Source organism: Lepisosteus platostomus, chromosome 25, assembly GCF_059453375.1.
Source record: "Lepisosteus platostomus isolate fLepPlt1 chromosome 25, fLepPlt1.hap1, whole genome shotgun sequence".
Lineage (NCBI taxonomy): Eukaryota > Metazoa > Chordata > Actinopteri > Semionotiformes > Lepisosteidae > Lepisosteus > Lepisosteus platostomus.
In genome coordinates this window covers 9,714,774-9,733,209 of record NC_142635.1, presented here as the reverse complement: position 1 = coordinate 9,733,209, position 18,436 = coordinate 9,714,774, and the positions used below count along the sequence as shown (strand labels likewise).

The following is an 18,436-nucleotide window of genomic DNA, read 5'->3' as shown; positions in this document are numbered from 1 at the left end:
TTTTGCGTGGTAAAAGAGATGCACTTTAGGTTTGGTTATATGCTTCTGTATAAAAGACACACCTGCATTTTGAGCACACATGGCTGGTTAAGTGACTAGACTATGGATTAAATTCCAGGCAAAGCTTGGTCAAAGAGAGATAGACATAAAATTTGTCATGTTTATTAGTCACGGAAACAAGTATAGCAGTAAACATGGATTAAAAAAATGATGGAACTATAACCAAATAAGTAGCCTTTGCAGACAATCCCTTAGAGTCCAGTGGAGATCCTGTGTCTTAGCCTTAGGCCTTTTTAAAATTATTTTTTATTATGGAATTTGTTTTTCAACCTTCAGTGCTGGCAGTCGCAATACAATTTAGTAAAAAAATGACCATCCCAATGCAAGATGTCAGCATCTTTGCTGGTCTCATTCACACTAAATGTCCTCCTTTTTCTTGTTGACAATAATATCTGAGCTTCGATTAAGCCTAAACCTAATATGACACTATATTACAAAAACGCCAGGCCAGCTTCTGGAGAATTTCATAACATCCATGAATATTGTAGGAAAACGTCAGAGGAAAGCATTTGTTGAAGTAAAGAAGAAAATCTCATGGTTCAGCATAGATTGACTATGAATGGTGGATCCATAAATAGCAAAATATTTTTTTTAAAAGAAAACCTTGTAATATTGTAATTGAAGGGTCCCAACTAAAAGGGTGTTGTCATGGCAAGCAACAATGACAATCTTACATCACTGCAGCTCTTTATGTTTATCTGTGAAGGCTCAGAAATATTTGAAACAGTTGCCGCACAGACATGCTGAATGAACACTGAAGTTCCCTTCTTGAACAAATCCGGCCCTCTGCCCTTGTCATCTGGAGTTTTTGACACTTCCAGGCTGTAAATAAATCTTCCGAAATCCATATGTCAAATTATCGCAAGGGCTTCGTCCTGTTTTAATGTTTGTATTAGGCAGTGCCATGCATGCACAATTTTATGGACAGACATTAAAATTTCAAAGCGTACAGCAATCTGTCTTGAAGCATGACACCCCTTAAAGGACGCCTGTCAGAAGATGTTCAGAATCCCCATTTCCAGTGACATTATCATTTCCTTTATATTTTATCATTAGTTTGGAAGTGTTTTGGCTCCCACTGAGATGTTTTGATGCAGCAAGGACAATAAAGCTCACGGCTCTGAAGAGAGAGAGAGACAATTTCATCTGCCGCTGATGTTCACTCAGTTAACCCCAGCAGGGGCCCTGATGTTTGTCTGGGAGAGATGGGCAAATATTCAGATCGCTTATGTCTACTGTCACAGACTTTAACGTTGCAACAAACTTTTTTTAATATTTTTTTCCCCCTTAATGTTTGACTTTTTGAATAGCGAGATAACACATTTCCGCCATTTTTTTGCATGGGCTCTGTTTTGACTTCCAGATTTCCCTTTCCTTGAGTCACACCGATGTCAATTTCCAGCACTTTTCACACAATCTGCATTGATGTCTTCCATCACGGGGTCAGCACTAGGGCCTTTGGCGATGCGAGAATGTCACGTCTTTCAGCAAATCATTACTTCGACACGGAGATTGTCACCTTTCATAATGATAGCCCGCTTCTTTGCCTGGCTCAATAGCTCTCTTTTTTTATTTTGCTCTGAGTATTATGATGGAGAAAAGACATCCGAGAAAGTAATTGGAATTGCAACACTAGAGAGCCCTTTAGTACAAGTCAAGGAAATGTCTTTCGAAGACATCTCACAGAATGTGCTCTCTGCCTTTATTTCCATCACATCCGTCCGTGTTGTCTGTGCTAAGAAATTGCACCCTTGGAATTGTCATTTTTTTTTCTTGTTGGTATTGCTTTGCTTATTGGGTTTGTTGTAATATGTCATTGAAATTATGATGGGTTTGTATTAATATGCAGTACCTCTCTATATGTGTGCATACATCCTCGCATGCATATACAGTATATACACTGTATGCAAAAAGCCCATCATAAATGTATACACCCTTTGTGTTACTTCTTTCATTTTGCTTTTTCATTATTTATTTATTATTTGTTTCTCTATGTTTAATTTTTGTATTTTCATCCAGATGCTTGCACAACTACCCCTTTACCCACAACAACCTTCACCACCTCTACCACAACCACCACCACCACCATCATTCCAGCTACTGCCGAAGGTACAGTATTTCATACCTGCCCTGGCTTTTCCTCCTTCACCTGTCTCCTTGGGCTTTCTGATAAGAGGTGGCATATGTGTGTGCGTGTGTCAGAGAGAGAGAGGGGGGAGAGACAGCCAACAGCCTGAACCTGATAAGATCCTATAGCTGATAAGGATAGCTGAGTTGCACAGGCAGTGCTTTCTCATAGTGCAGTAAGGTGAATGCTGCTTGTCAAAACCAATTCCTGTCACATCTTTGATCATTCCAAATTTAGCACCATTTCCCAGGCTTCACAATCTTATCAGAATCTCACTGTTTCCTATCCTGTCCAAGTGACAGATTACAGCAACCCATTGTGTTTCCTGATGGGTGACAATGACATCATATTTTTTTTTCCCTGGATGCCAAGAAACTGAATTTCTTAGGATGCTATCAGGACTGTTTGGCCCAGCTGTGTGTGTGTGTGTCTGCCTTTTTTTTATCGGTTTTTGTCCTTACTACCCTAAGGAGTTGAAGTCTTGGGCCTTTTTTTATTAAGTTTTCTGGTGACCTTTCTGTCCAGAGTGCTTTGCTTGCCCTACTAAAGAGTGGCTGTATTCTCTTCCTGTACTTCTTTTGCTTTCGCCAACAAATTTAGGCTGTTAAGCTTATTATTAAATAACTACGGTAAGTGGACCACAAGCAAACTGCCAGTGAGCTTATTCTTCTCTTTTGTATAAATTCTTGGCTTGCCGAGTTCGACTGTAGAGATAGAATTATGTAATAGAAATGTACAACCAGTGCCGGAGGTTGAGGTCTTTGTTTTCTTGATGTTGGGAAAGTGTTTTATTTTGACGCTTTTATTTATTGCAGGTTTTGGTCAGAAGGTGTTAGCTTGACTTAAACTGTAAAATAGAAATATTTAAAAATCGGCCCCCACGGCGTAAGCTTTATGGAAATACTATTTTATCTTCAGTTTCCATTTAGAGATATTTTATTTGAGTGGTTTATTCTGAAATATATATATATCTGTAATTGTATATTTTTAACATTTACATGTAATACATTTACAGTACCAGTTCACACTTTTAACTGACAGGGATTTTAGTAGTAGTAGTACCTAGCATTTCTATATTGCTTTTCATACCAAATTATCCTCACCCACCTCTGTACCCCCTCTGAGGAGGTAGAAAAGGGATCATTTACAGTACTTCGCCACTTGAATTAAAGGGAAGGTTTAGATAAGTCAGATTAATGAAGGCTCCTGTGAGCAGCGCCATGGGATCTTCTCTGACCACAAAGTCAGAAACCAAGTCTTACCCAAAGGATGGCACCTCAGTCAGCTTTCGGGGCCTGTCATTCAAACTTTCTGGCCCAGAGCTGAAGAGTTATCGCCACTCCTTGTTCCTCCAACACAATTGACACGTCTACCAGGGAAAATATTTCACGTCTTTTCTTAAGGACTCAAGGCGGGTTGTAGTCCAGTACTTTAAGAAGCCAACCCTGGAACGTAGTTTCCAACCCTTTCCTTATTTGTAACTTACATTTTTAGCTCATAATATAATACTGTGATATTTCCCTCAGTGTTTGGAGCCTCTAGCTAATACTGTCCAGATTTATAGTAGTTTAAAGCACAGACAGTTCTGAATTACATACAGCGAAAAACAAACTTTAGAAAGGCAGCAGTTTCAGTTTCATATATTACATTAAAAGAGGCATTTCAGCATACATCTTGAGCATTAGTATTTTATGCATATCTTTTGCTGAGTTTCAAGAGAAATATACTGTATATATGCAGCTTTATAAGTTCCCCTCCTCTTCTGAAAATGGTGTGTATTTATATATAAAGGTAGCTGCTTAAAACCATAATACCCTTAGAAGGCTGATTCCATTTATTCACATTTAGCTTATGGTTATAGATCATGAGTGCCAAATGAATTCATCAGTGAAAAGAGGTAGAGGCCACTTAGAAATTTAATACATTTTTGATAAACTGGCTATAAGAGAAATGGAATAGGGCATACTGCACTTTTAAAAAATCTATTAAAGTCTAACACAGGGCTAAAGTGCTTAACAGCTGCAGGAGGTGACATTTAGAGATGACTAAATTGCCATTTATACTGCAAAATAAATGACTAAATGGAAGGCCCTTCTCACCACTGTCCGCATCAGGGACAGATGTCATTAATTCCTATTTGTATTGCTTTTCCTGCTAAACACAGCTTCGAAATGGATGTATATCGATATTTACAGTAAAAGCATGCCTTTTAAAAAAAAAAAGATTTTGTGGTTTTGAGCAAAGACATGAACTCCCTCTTTTCGGGGGGAACAACAGAGTGAAATGAGGCCTTCCACGTCTCCTGTGTGCTTTTGTATCGTTTTCTGAGGCATGATTGTGGAGCCCAGGAAAAGGCTGCCATCCACAGGTCTGAGAATGGAAAGGGGTCACAGTAAAATGGCATACAGAATTACACAATCCTGTGAACTTAATTGACTGTTTGCAGGGGGCAAAACGCAGAACCCTACTACATGCCAAAAGGCATTTTTAAATTCCAGAACTACATCCAGTTCCCATAATGCTGTTTCCTGTTGTTTTATTGCTGACAGTTAAGAAGTTTCCCTTTGGTGTTCCATCACAACTTTGAACACCTGCTCCTACTTAAATACAGTCATTTCAAAACTTGACTCATTAGGAGAAGGGAGTTTGCTCAGTTGATAGTGATTTTTCCCTGACGTTCACACCACAAGTGGTAAACTGTGCTAAAGGTACCACTGTTGAGCACGTTGACATTTGCGACTAAAGTAGTTGGGGGAGTCAAATTTCAGTTTATAAATATATCAAACAATAAATAAAAATAATATATATAATAACCCAATAAATAAGTTGCTATTTCTGTTTGTAGGTGTAACTCCATTCATAATAACCCCTTAAGCGTATACTGTATAAAATCTCCTACAAAAAAATAAGCTTTTGCAGAGTCTAACCACAAAGCATCCCAACATATTTTTACTTTTTATGCCATGTTTTCTTTTTGTGTGTAATTAAAATAAGGGAGATCATCAGCTCAGTTTGCTGGGACACCAAGTTTCATTTAATGGACTTTGCAGATGTAAAGATTTGTTTAATTGTGATCTTTGTTATCTGCAGTATATTTGGTAAAAGCATTGAGCAGAAATCACCTAGCAATGTATCTGGCCCTGAACAAAAAAGTCTGGAGGTTATTGTGTAGAATTTAATAGCATATATGCCATCTGGAGATTTGAAAAATAAATAAATTTACCAAAAAGAGCTTCTGGATGAGGGAGGTGGTAGAGTCGGTATCTTTCCTTGTCCAATAACTCCAGCAAGATAAACAGCAGACAGAGAGATAGTACCCAGACTGAAAAAGGGCTAATTTTCTAAAGGTCAATAGCATTACCACTGGGAAAACAGCAACTGTGCTCACATGATACACAGCTAAGGCAGACTATCAAGTTGAATTTATCGTGCTTAGCATGATGCAAAGGAAGAAATGCTCCTGAATGTAATAAACAATGTACTGAGTTATTGTTTATATATTGTTGCTAGTACTGTGATTGGATTCCATGATGACTCGCATAGCTTGGAAAAAAGTTAAATATTCGCGTGGTAGTCAGCATTAGTCTACAAACATGTTTTTAAACACTCCCTTCCCAAAAAAATATTCGTGAGGCTTTTTTTTCCCAGAATTATACTGTAGTCTCATATAGTAAAAAAACATCAAACTTTATAGTCCATTGTGTTATTTTAAAGAAACAAATTTTGATGTCAGATGTTAATCAGCATAATGACTTTACATATGGCATGTATATTTTCATAAAATATCAGTGCGCTTGCTTCAGAGAAGACTGTCATTTAATTGATAACTTTGTGAATTACAAGCGACGCAATTCCTCTGTTGCTCAGTATTGCTCTGTACGTGTATCATATTTGCTTTTCACCTGCTAAAAGAGTGAGACCGCTCAAGATGTAGAATGAAATGCTTCTGACCAAAAACCTAGCCGTACATACTCTTGATGAGATACTGATGTAGGCAGGCTTAGCAGGACAGTTCTCTTTGTGGTTTGGATGGCATTTCGATGACTTGAAAAGGAACCCGAGAGGCTTTAAAAAACAATTATCACGGACACTTTCTCCCCACCACAGTGTCTCTTGATGATCTCATGTTCATGCTGACCTGGGGCCTGTGCAGAAGAGAAGGGATTGGGTTGGGGAATCTTGTTTGCTCATCTGATGACATATTGACCAACTTGTGCAAATCCCACAACTTAGTGATGGAGTTAGCTCAAGAAACCAGGTACTTGATGATGATTTAAGCTCATTCATTTTGCATTTAATTTCCAAGTTGGATCAATTAGCTTCTATTATCATGGTTTGCCCTTAGTAAGCAAGAAATCCCACCTTACGGGGGTTCCTGCTGCTTTAAAGTTGCCTTATCCCGCTTGTGATCTGTAGCAATAGCCAGTAATCTGCAGCCGGGTGACTTGCATCCATCCCATGTGAAGTGCACTGCGTTTGAAATAAGAAAATGTCAAACAATCATTTGAAGATTATTTTCACTGATCCAGGTGCCCTGTTCAGTATAATGGACACAGCCAAGGGGTTTTTATTAATGCTCAAGGTGAAAGAAAAAAAAATTCAGAGAAAACAAAAAAAGAGACATACAGTCTGAAGGCAGAAATCAAAGGACTTTGGGCTGTAGTCTTGACCAACCAGTCTGGCACTCTGCGTGTTTGATGAAATGTCCCTTTGAGATAAAACTAAAAGGCAAGCCTAATTACAAGAAGTTTATCCTTTGTACAATAATTGTTAATTTTTTTTATGTGTTGCTAGGATATTGAGCATAGTGGGGAGCTAAATGATACAATTAAGTGATTTTGATTTATTATTCAAAAACAGTTTTTTGTGTAATATTTAAGAAGTTGGAATAATTCACGTTTGATAAATCTCGGTTACTTTCAAAGATATGTCTGCGCCTTTGTTAATTATTACAAATTACAAAGGTCTGCATTTTAAAAAAAAGGCGCTCATTGTTACTCTTTGATTTAAACAATGAAGCCAACAGGGACACATCACTGCCTTTCATTTAGATTTCTGAAGTTTAGAAGGAAGTTAATTGCAATTCGTTTAGAGGTTTTGTGTGTGGTAATAATTTCAAGGTAGGAAAGCATTTTCAAAGCAAGACGCTTGCCAAAGCTCTTTCCTGTTTCCCTTTCGGATTCTGACAGTTAATCCCAGGTCAGCAGGGAACTCTTCAATGTGGGGGCCCTCCAGTAGGCACAAGGAGGACATCCTAGGTAGTGAACTGATTGTCTCTGGGGTGAGCGAAAAACAAAAGCAAAGGCGCTTGATTTCTAAACCTTAAAGGTTTCAGGTGTTCAGAAGCCAGTGCAGTTTGTGTGGCAGTTCCATGATCCCCGTACTTCTGCGATGGGCGACTCTGGCACGTCGCACCAGAGGGCAGGCGGAGGGGCTGCTGTGCTGGTGTCCTCTCACAGGTCCAGCACTGTTTAATTGCACCCAGTTACAGAAAGTGGGCTTTCCTCTCTCCAGCAAAGAACTTCGAAGAGACTTGAAAGAGAGAGAGAGACTGAGAGAAGCACTAAAGAGAAAAGAGATTGTATTTCTCCACTGATTTCCAGCCCTACAGCAAGGCAGAGGCAGTGTTAAAGGAAGCTGCAATGGAGGGGTGAATTTGTAGAAGAAATGTCTATTGCCATAGGGAATGGAAGGAAAATTCCTCCCTGATTAACAGGTCAAGCAGTTTCTCACACAACAATCAGGTGAATAATCTTGAATTGTCTGCAATAGGGATAAATGGAAATTTTCAGATTGCTAGAATATCCCATTTATAATCACAAGAAGCATTCTAACTGCAGCACCTTTTAAACCCGTTACCTTGCGGTTGTATATTTGTGTATAAGTGCGTACCCTTTTCTAAAATTGACATCAAACTAAGGGGAACACCTGGGTTATGGCCCTTTTTGCCCAATGTTGTTTTTTTTAATTCAAATCATTTTTTGACCTTCCTACTGCAGTACCCTAGGCTTTCTTCTGAGATTATTTCAAAATATGTTTATGTGGATTCGCTTGTATGGTCTCTGCGTGGGGCTCCCGAATTCAGGCTCAGTGAGCTCTGTGATCCAGGCTTCCTGGTTTTGTAACCATAGGCACCAGATTTTCAAATTAATACAAAATTTAAGCAATTCATTATGTTACGTGAATAGTAAGAATACTTTAAGGGGGTTGTCTTCCTTCCCATTGCACTCCTGCTAGCCATCATTTTTTGTTACTCTCAGTCAAATTCAGTGCAGAATGTGGAATTGTGTCTTGATACAGATCCCGTTAGGTTCCCTTAATGGGTAGTGGCAATCTTGCGTGCACAAAGGCAACCAGTTAATGAAATGAATCATAATTAACTAACAGTCTTATAGGTTGACAAAGGAGTTCAGGACAAGACATAATAATTAACATTGTGCATCCTACAGTAAGCTCACAAATTAGACTTGTGCAGAGTAAAAATACCTTCATCCCTGGTTGAACAGTAATATGATCAAATATTGGGGGTGCTTGTCGACAACCAAGGGTCTCCTGGCTCCGAGCAACACAGTCACACTTGTGACTCCTAGCACACTTGTATGCTAGTGGTACTGTTGGCCGGGGACACGTCGTCTACTCTCCTACACGGGGCTTCATAGCTTGTAACGTGTTGAAAGATGAAGGTTTCAGAGGTGGGAAGTTCGGAAGAATCGGCCCACACTTCTTCATTCTCCCTCATGGGTGATTACTGGGCTTATAACCGTTCGCCAAGACAGCCTGAACGCACAGCTGGCTGTTCACGATTGGGTGAGCTTGTAAGAAAAACCCAGTTTTAAAAAAAGAAACAAAAATATCTTGTCTGCATATTTAGCATATAAAAAAACACACATTTCGGTTCTGGAGCCTTCTTCAGGTGTCTCTTTTTCTTAGCCTTACAGCATAGAATGAACTTTAACCTGATCGTTATCATAATGCATGTTTGTACTTGGTTTTTAACAAAAGATGAGGTATTGTAAATGCTTTTACTAATTCTGTAACCAACAAGGTCAGGATATTCGTTCAGTCATTGTCATTGTAAAATTGCTATGATGTGGTTGTTCATGTACATTATACTTACTGCACAGTTTTGTTTTCCTTTTCCTAGTTCTTTAAAACATTAAAAAGCCATGGTGGACTGTGAATAGCACTGACTGAAAAGCACACATTTCCTTGAGCACAGGCAGAGGAGCTTCCAAAACCCCCAGGGCTCAAAATATGTCTGAGTGTTTTTACAAGACTCCGTCCTCTATCGGTAGGAGCAGTGCAAAGCAGATGAGGTATCACAAAGTTCCAAAACCGATTGCGATTCGAAATGAAAGAAAAAATCTCCAAAATACAGCCAACTTCATTGTTCTTGTCTGGCCAAAAAGAAAGAAGAGATGTATGCGCGATTTGGTATCTAGGTTTCAAAATCTGGCTGGGCTTTGTTTCTGACTGAGTATTACGTATTATGGACAGATAAAAAGGTTAAGGAAAAAATAAATAAAAATAAACGCCTCCCAAACTATGTAGTATATGTTTACTGATGTGTTAGAGCCCTGCGTCTTGTGCCCCTAGGTATAGTAAAGGGAAGTCACCTCATATATCTGGTTGACAACCATCATTCATGTCTGTATTTCCTACAGTGGAGGAAGCACTGCTGGGTCAATGACACTCTAAAGACATGGTCTGCCATCATTTTAACTGCAGAAGCAGTGCTATAATTTTGATTTAAGCCTTGTTTCTACCTTAAAAGAAATTGCCATCCCCCATTCGGTAACCTTGAAAAGCAGCTCAAAATGTGATGTAACTGGTTAACCTTTCAGCTGCTGTGAGCTGATCCACATCCCATTGCTGGGAGGGTTTAGAATTAGCCAAAGTTATAACTGTTTCTCAAAAAAAAAATCAATAGTTCATCCAGACAGGAGTTTCTAGACAGTGCTATTTTACCAGGTTTTGTCATTTTCCAAAAGCAGCCTTTACAGCTAATTAAATCTATATTAATATACCCCCTAGAGGACTGCATTACTCAAAGAGTTGAAATACAGTCCGTGTTTTGTAGCTCTTTATTTTTTAATTGGAGTTGGTCATTTAGAGCCTTCTGTTCCTCAAGCTTCTCATCCAGCAATACATCAAATTAGCACTTACTTGCTCATGTAACAAATTATTTTGTACAAATTATTTTTGTATCGTAGCCCCTGTGAATATCATTTCAAGTATATAAAGTACTTGACTGGAGATCCGTTTTTAGGATTACTTTGTTTTTGCCCAGCCAATATGACAGCTTGTTTTTGGTGCGGGTCTGCCGTATGCATTTTTCACTCCACAGAAATATGATACATTTTCTTGTTATGGTGCTGAAGTAATCCTTGATGTTTTATGCATGAGTGCTTTAAAGAAAATGAATGATATGAGGTAGAGGAGGAAACCTCGGGTCCACGATAGACATGAGGTCTTCTTGTTTTGATTTCTTGGGCTTATTTAAGTGATGTTATGATTTACACAAAAAATTGAATGCTGCATTTTCAGACCTGCAGGGAAGCATTTAGTCCTGTTAACAAAAATGATTAGATCCACCAAGAAGGTAATCATCAATTCGGGAGTAGCAGAATCATACCTGCCCCCACCCCCCACTTAATACTTAAGTAATACTTTGAAACTAGACAGATATATTAAACAGAATTACATAAATGGAAGCTCCGTGATTATTCACACAATGACACGGCAGGTGAAATTTAATTCCTAGAACTGTAAAGAGGGAAATGGACAGAAGCCGAAGTGTCCAGTGTCCAGCTAGGAAGAGGTCAGTTAAGATTGCCCCAACCCTGCAGCAGTCACCCGTGTGGCGAAAATGTGTGAGTCTGTGCTATTCTCGTCACAAAGACAGCTCTGTTGCTGCCTTCTTGTTATTGTTGCAGTAGTTGCTGTTATGATTGTAATTGCTTTTTTTTATTTTCTGAACTTGTTGTCTTTCTCATGCAGATGGTCTCTCAATGCCTGCCTCTCACATCTTATATCTGTTCCATTTTTTGTTTCCATTCTCCCTTTTTTTTGCATGCTGTTCCTCCTGTTTCCTTCCTTCCTCCAAACCTCTTCTCCCTGTGTGTGTTCAGACACCGCGCTGACTACAGAACCTGCAGCTCACGGTTGGTATCACCCCCTAATTTCTACTTCTAGCCACGCAGCTCTAGCAGAATAGACCAGCAGATTAAAAACAGAAATGCTTTGCCGTTTGTTTTTACTGTGGGAAGCCGATATGGTTAAAAACAAGAAACGTACACACTTCTTTTCCTTCCCACAGCTGTCCTTTCAACAACTGAGATGTTAATTGAAAAGTTTCCACTCTTAACTACTAACACAGCTAGAAGAAGAGCACTAACTTTTGGGCAGTGTCTTCTGCAAAAAAGTTATTCTCTGTTGTGAGATGCGTTCCTAAAAGGACTTCTAAATTGCAAAGATCAAGATGATCTTTTTACTGAAGAAAAAGAAATGCTATAAGGTTTAACTTATAGGGTTTGATTACTGTTCATTTAGGTACACTGAATATGATGTTTGGATGTTTGCTAGCCAGTGCTCGTCATTAATCCAGTGCATACCTGTAACCTCAAGTAACAAAGCAGGCTGTAATCATAGCCGATCACTTGCACATCGGCTATGCTTTGAAAACATCCTGCATCAGACGAATACATTTAAAATGAATTAAAAGGATTTATGCTCATCACTCACTAAAACTTTGATTGTGTTTGCTGGCATTTCAGTGTCGCAATAAATACTGTGCCATAACGGTAACCTCCACCTGGTTCAGTAACGTCAGGCTTTGATTTATGACATTGTATTCATGTAAACCATTGAGAAATCTGTTGAAATTACCTTAATTTGTTATTTGAATATCAAATAGAACTCAAAAGAAGAGTACATAAGATAAAGATGGAGATAAATTGACTCGCACAATGCAGTGCAATTTGCTTAAACTTCATATCCTAGGAATTGCATATTCTATTGTGTTGTACTTCTAAATGTCAACCTTTATTACATTATCAGGCTGATTATATTTTAATAAATTTTTGATCAGCTATCAGAAAGCCGTGTTTGCTATGAGATTATGGTTTTACCTTTCAAATTATAATTACCAGGCACAAAAATAAATCCAGTAAATCTTTGCTCACACATCATAATTCTTTTCAATTAGATGCTCTGTACAAACATGCAGCGCTTGATTAAATCTACACAAGGGCACTTTAATAACACTGCTTCAAAAACTCCAAATTTTAAATTGTAACAAAATCTCAAGTCTATCTTATTGCTTGTACTTCTCTGTTACAGTTTAAACAAAGCTCTATGATGTACATACAAAAGGTTTTCCCCTTGGAAAATTGAATAATGTTAAGCTTTTGAAATAACAGGAGTCTTTTAAGAAATGAATAGAAAAGAAAAACTTTAATTTGATGCATTCTCATTACTGATTACATTGGAAAAATTCTTAAATTATCCAAGAATTTAACTGTGGCTTCCGAACAATTTGGAAATTCAATACAACAGTCACAATTTGCCAGATATTAGCATTAAATTCTACTGCAATTCGTAAAGAGAGTTGTTTGTTTTTATCATTCTGATTTGTTTGACAAAAGCTCATTATCTGCATTGAATGTGACTGAAACTACAAAAGCATGACATTAAAATGTTTGTGTTCTATTTACAATATACATCCTAGTTTTTTTCTGTGTTATTTAACTATGAGGTATTTGAAAACTTTATGTAACCTCTGATATTTGTCTAACAAGTATGGAAACATCATCTGACATGCACTGCAGGGTAGACCAGGAGCAAATAACTGTCCTGATAAATATAATTATCCTTAAGTGGTTTTTGTATATCCGACTGCTTGGGTATCACAAGTGTTTTGTTTGTGCTGCTGTGGATAATGAATCCATATGATGTTTTGCCAGGCTTTATGCATTGATATTTTAGGAGCTCTTCCCCAGCACTGATCTCTTTAACTGCTGTGTGTGATCTAGAATTGAGGCAGGATTCTTAGAACAAGTACAGAATTCATTTGAGGAAGAACAAGATGTTTGATCAAAGCAAGAAGCGTACAGAATACTGTATGTTGCTGCATTAGTTGTTTGTGTGTGTGGTTTCAGTAAAAAAGATTGTTTAAATAATTCAGACAACTCATGTTTGACAGGGCTTTCACTCTCTTTTAATAGATGTGATGTTGGGCTCATTATTACCCCAGTAACAAAGTTCTGCTGCTTGAACTCTACAGACACAGCAGGCCTTGCCACATGGAGTCATAGATCAAAAATCATATTGCTGGCATTTCTGTCAAAGCTTACAGAAAGTTCGCACATTTTTTTTCTCTCTCCCTAATCAGTTCATTTCAAGGGAAGCATTAAGCGTTGTTTTTTGTGTTAAGTCACAGCATTTTCTCAACTACATTCTGGGGAGGAGGATCATGATTTGAAGCCAAGTGTTTTTGAGTGTACCTGATTTTCATACACCCCCTTTAGAGCACAGTCTCTGCTCCCTACGCGCTGTAAGTTTTAATAGTATTTTTGGGCAATTATGAAAACTGGGGCTGAGGCCGCACAAGTCCTGGTGTCCGTAAGCCATTTCACCTCGGCGGCTTTTCCCTGTATAAACCTAACACTGACACTGTGCTTTTCCCTTTTAACCTGAATCTTATGAAAGAGCTAACCTGCTTTCACCTTTCAAACATTAAACACAGGGAAAGTTAACCTGCTTCCCCTCTATAAGCCACTGGAGAGCCAACCTTTTCCCTGCAACCCTGTTGGGAAGTCCAACCATAAGCTTGAACTAGCCTGACACCGTGACTAGGCGATTAGACATTAAGAACCGTGGGCTGAACCTCTTTATAGAGAGTGTGATTGAACACAGACACGGAAGATCTTATTATCACTGTGCCATGTCAATGCCTGAGCTTTTTCCTCTCTCTGATTGGTCTGTAAGCCACACACCTACAGCGCATACTGCCACAGATGGCTCAGACATGGTTGCTCTGGTACACCGACTTAGATTGAGTGTACTGTATATCCAACATCCGTGTGGTAAAAGACAAGTAATTAAAGCGGCTAATTTAGAATGAAAAGTGTCCGTATGTAGTGCAGATTGTGTGTAAGCAGTCCCAGAGGACTGCTGTTTCTAGATTGAAAAACATTTTCATGAAAATGTTATTTTTGCCACAATTTCATGTTGTACTTTAGTGTGCTTATTTGAAATTAGAATAAGAGATGAGGTGTAAATCTGGCACAGCTACTTCAGTTTAAGGCTCAGGTGAGAGGCAACGGTTTAAATTATTTGACGGATACCAGGGACAGGTGTGTTTTTATAAATTACATTTTAAATTATGGTGGCAGTGTATCGCAGTGGTTATCATCGCTACCTTGCAGCACGGGGGCTCTGAGTTTATTTCCGGCTCCTGTTTCCTCCCACAGTCCCATGACAAGCTGGTAGGTTGTTTGGCTTCTAGAAACAAATTGCTCCGGTACGTGCATGTCTGTTTTTGGCTCCAGCTCCCCTGCGACCTTTCGTTAGAAAATACATTTAGAAAATGGGTGGATTCATTTTTTCATTGATTGATTTAAAAAACGATTTTTTGATATTTAGTAATAGTGTCTGGATGGAATTGGATAATAGCTGTCAGTTTGTTTAAGCTCTAACAGACTATGTATTCTATATTTTTATATATAACATTATATATATTCTTTGTATTATTCTTATACTATTCTTATATACAGTAAATCATCATGTTAAAAGCCTCCTTTTGTGTGCCAGAGTACATCCCAGTGCGCTCAGAGTGCAAAGAAACTTGTTGATTTACATTCCTTGGAAGATGCACCATTGTAATTGTTTCCATTTGTCATTTCTTTGGTTCGGAAAGTTGCTGGCAGTTGCAAGTTAGAGATGTTAAAAGGGACTTGACTGATGAGTGTTATTTTTTTAGAAAAAAAACAACTGACAAATTGACTTTTAAAAGTAAATTAATCCCTGAAGAACGACTGCATGAGATGAGCTTTCTTTCAGTGATGTCGGCCTTTTTTCTTTTAGTGTAAGAATTGTAATGTGAACTGTCTCCAAGGTGATACTTTGGCCATGGCAGCGTGTTTCTCCTAGAATGTTCTTTTGTTCCAAACCGTGACCGTTTCTCTGCTTTAGTCGCCATCTCGTCCAGTCCATGTGCCAGCACAGAAACCTGAAAAGGGGGCAGAAGTGCACTGGCGCTGACACTGAAGGCCTTTGCTGGACAGTTAGTGGATGGGCGTGATAGGAAATAACCCAACGAGCTCAGTGGTTTGGCTCACAAGCTACCCAAGTAGTGACTGGCAGAGGAGCAAAATGATTCTGGAGGGATGAATAATTTCAGGAGTGTTTTCCAATGGCGTTTATACTGCATGTCTGGGGAAAGAAAAGACACTACAGCAGTATCCGAATGCCATGATAATCTTATCTCCTCTTTACGTAGCTTTTACGTAGCTTGCTTCAATGAGTGTGTTTCCCTTGCTTTGCTGCAGGCCCGTGTTTCTGAGAAAAAGCCAGGTTTGAAGTGACCAAGCAAGACACTAAAAAAACACATTTCATTCACATTTCATTCTTATCATGCTCACAGGGCAGTAAGTGCAGGGGATGGAGAGAGATGCCTGGTGGTTTTATACACTCTGTCTCTCTAAAAGAGTGTTACAGTATCTGTATTTTCTGAGACCACTAAATTCCGGTATTATATATTTAGGTTGTTGCACTGTTCTTTAAAGCTTTTCCCTTAGTTTATTTTAAAGAATATTTTACAGTATTTTAAAATATTGCACAGTATTTCAAAATAATCTTGTTGGTGTTTAAGATAAATTGTCAAACCAGAGTAATACAGAGTAAATAATGTCACAAAAGCCAAAGGAGTTAATGCTTCTGGGGAAAATGTTTCATGGCATCAGGGCCTAGCAAAGGTTCAGGAGATAAAATCAACCTCTGCACTCAATCCCAAACTTGTAAGCGTGGGCGCTTTCTTCTGTGTACCTTTCTTATTTGTATCTTTTCGTCTTCAGGTATTTCCTGTCGAACTTCAAATAGAAGGGCAGTTCACAACAACGACTAAAATGATCCAAGAAAAATGTAACAGTGCTTCGAACAAAACTGCACAAGAGACTACTAGAGCAACACATCCAGGGACAGACTACAGGGACGTACATCTGGAGCCTCTCAGCAGTGATGTGTGAGACAAGCTGGGATCAAATTAAAACTTCAAACCACTCGCCAATTGCAAATGACCCCAGTACTTGACAGCAGTGTTTTATTTGCCAGAGACTTCTTTCTGCTACTTAATGGAAATCTGCCAATAAATACAGAGTTCGTGGTTTGCTTTTGTTGGGTTTGCAGGAGTTTTAATTTGATCCCAGCCTAAGTTTTCACACACCACTGATTAGAGATTTCACTTCTAATTCTCTGCAGTTTCACCCTGTATTAGTTGCTGTGTGCTTTGCTTTTGTGTAAAGTTCTTCTACTGTACATGTTTTCTTGGAGTGTGTTAGTAGTCCTTGTTCTCTGCACTTTTTATTTGAAGTCACATTTTCTCAGTTAAGCTTTAATTATGTTGGTTTTATAAGCAGAGTTTTTCCAAGGAGGCATAAAGACTACCTGTGGGGCACAGGTGAAGTACATATGCTGCAATAATTAATTCCAGACTCAGATCCAATTAAAGAACATTGCATATTAGCTGGGAGCTACACTGAGAGTCCCCAGACTGCACTTTCTACACCCCCAGCCACCTCCTGCATTGCCTGCTGGTAAGTTTAACAGGGCGAGACAACTTGATCTCACAGTCCTGGAGAGACTGAATCAATCTTGATAGTGTCTGCTACCCAACAGCCTACTGCGGCTCGAAAGGCTTGGAGACGAGTCCGCCGCTTGGGTTAGTAATCAGTTCCATCACTTGGATAACCATATTCCCAACTGCTGTTACCACAGCTCTTTTGTCTTTAGCGCCTGCTATACTGGCTTCATCCCTGGGTTTCGTCTGTGTGTTTCTTCCTCCTTTTTGGTATGTGTTTGCTGCAGGCTACACACTGCTGTCTGGAGCTTCTCAAATGCTGGCAAGGGACAGCACAACAGAAGCTCTTTTTAATAGAACCCATTTATCTCTCTTTTAGAGCAGAGTTTACTACGTTTTTGGCTTTGGCTTTTGCTTTCTAGCTTTTATTTTTTTTTGTTTCCCCTGGCTTTTGCTTCCCTGCTTTTATTCGCTCCCCCGCCCTCCCCCCTCTGGTGTTGCTTATTTTCCCTTGCACGTTAGTTGATTCACTCCCCTGTTTCCCCTGCCTTTTCATCCCCGCTCGCTCGCTCCTATTTCCATTTTTCTTTCTCCCTGTAAATGCCAGTTCCTCGTTTCCAACGGCTAATCTGGTTCTACCCCCTTAATGACTGTGCATGACAATACAAAGCTCGGGCGCCTCGCTGACATTTTCATCACACACAGCGCTACCATGTGGCCTTATAAGTTGAATAACCCCACCACTTTTGCCAACACCCCCCCCCCCCAAATCTCAAAACAAAAGGCAAAAACAGAGGGGAGGGGGGAATACTTTTCCGGTTTGATTATGTTGCTGGATAATTGGACCTTGCAAATATGTAAACATTGGAGTTGGTTAATGGTTTACGGTGTATTAGCTGCGATTAAAAAGAACAAATGGAGAGCGCATCAGGGAGCAAGTGTAATGTGCTGTGCATGGAGACAGAGATACCCAAAGCTTGCTCCTCTGTGAATAGTCTGATTCATTAGCTGCTGCTTTCTAATGGCACTTTTAAATATTTAACGTTAAGGGCAGGGAGCAGTTCAGGGTTCCTATAGCCTGATGCATGCCAGTGCTCTCTCCACTGCTGATGACTGTAAAGCCTTGGGGATCTGGTACCCTACGTACAGTAGCAGCTGAAGCAGTAACCATGCTGTGGCTGTAAAAGAAGGCAACTCGAGAATTCCAGCAGATGTTGTTGTTTTGTGTTTTCCTGTAGTCTTGTCAGGTGAGAACTGCATCGAGCACTGGTAGCGGAGTTCCGCCTACATATTTTCATTTCATCTAAAGGGAACCTGTTTAAATATTTGTTGCTGTTTTGTTTCAAAGCAGTTTGTTTTACCTAGCTTCTCATCGCCTCCCTGACTTATCTTCCTCCTCCTCTGACAAGGCAGACCTATTCCCCGAGCTCACACCCTTTTGTCTGCCCTGA

The 18,436-nt window shown here is 39.2% G+C and overlaps 1 protein-coding gene across 4 annotated transcripts in view; it reads left to right on the top strand.

Annotated features, from left to right (window-relative positions):
- cadm1a (cell adhesion molecule 1a) overlaps window positions 1-18,436 on the top strand; it is a 320,960-nt gene that overhangs the window by 273,633 nt on the left and 28,891 nt on the right. The window contains exons 9-10 of one of the 4 annotated variants that reach the window (XM_088618969.1): window positions 2,080-2,169; window positions 11,320-11,352. The exons of 1 other annotated variant lie outside the window; for it this stretch is intronic. In XM_088618969.1, the coding sequence (XP_088475095.1) occupies window positions 2,080-2,169; window positions 11,320-11,352 (123 nt within the window). The remainder of the gene's footprint in view (window positions 1-2,079; window positions 2,170-11,319; window positions 11,353-18,436) is intronic. 2 more of the 4 variants (XM_088618971.1, XM_088618970.1) reach the window with 2 other exon arrangements.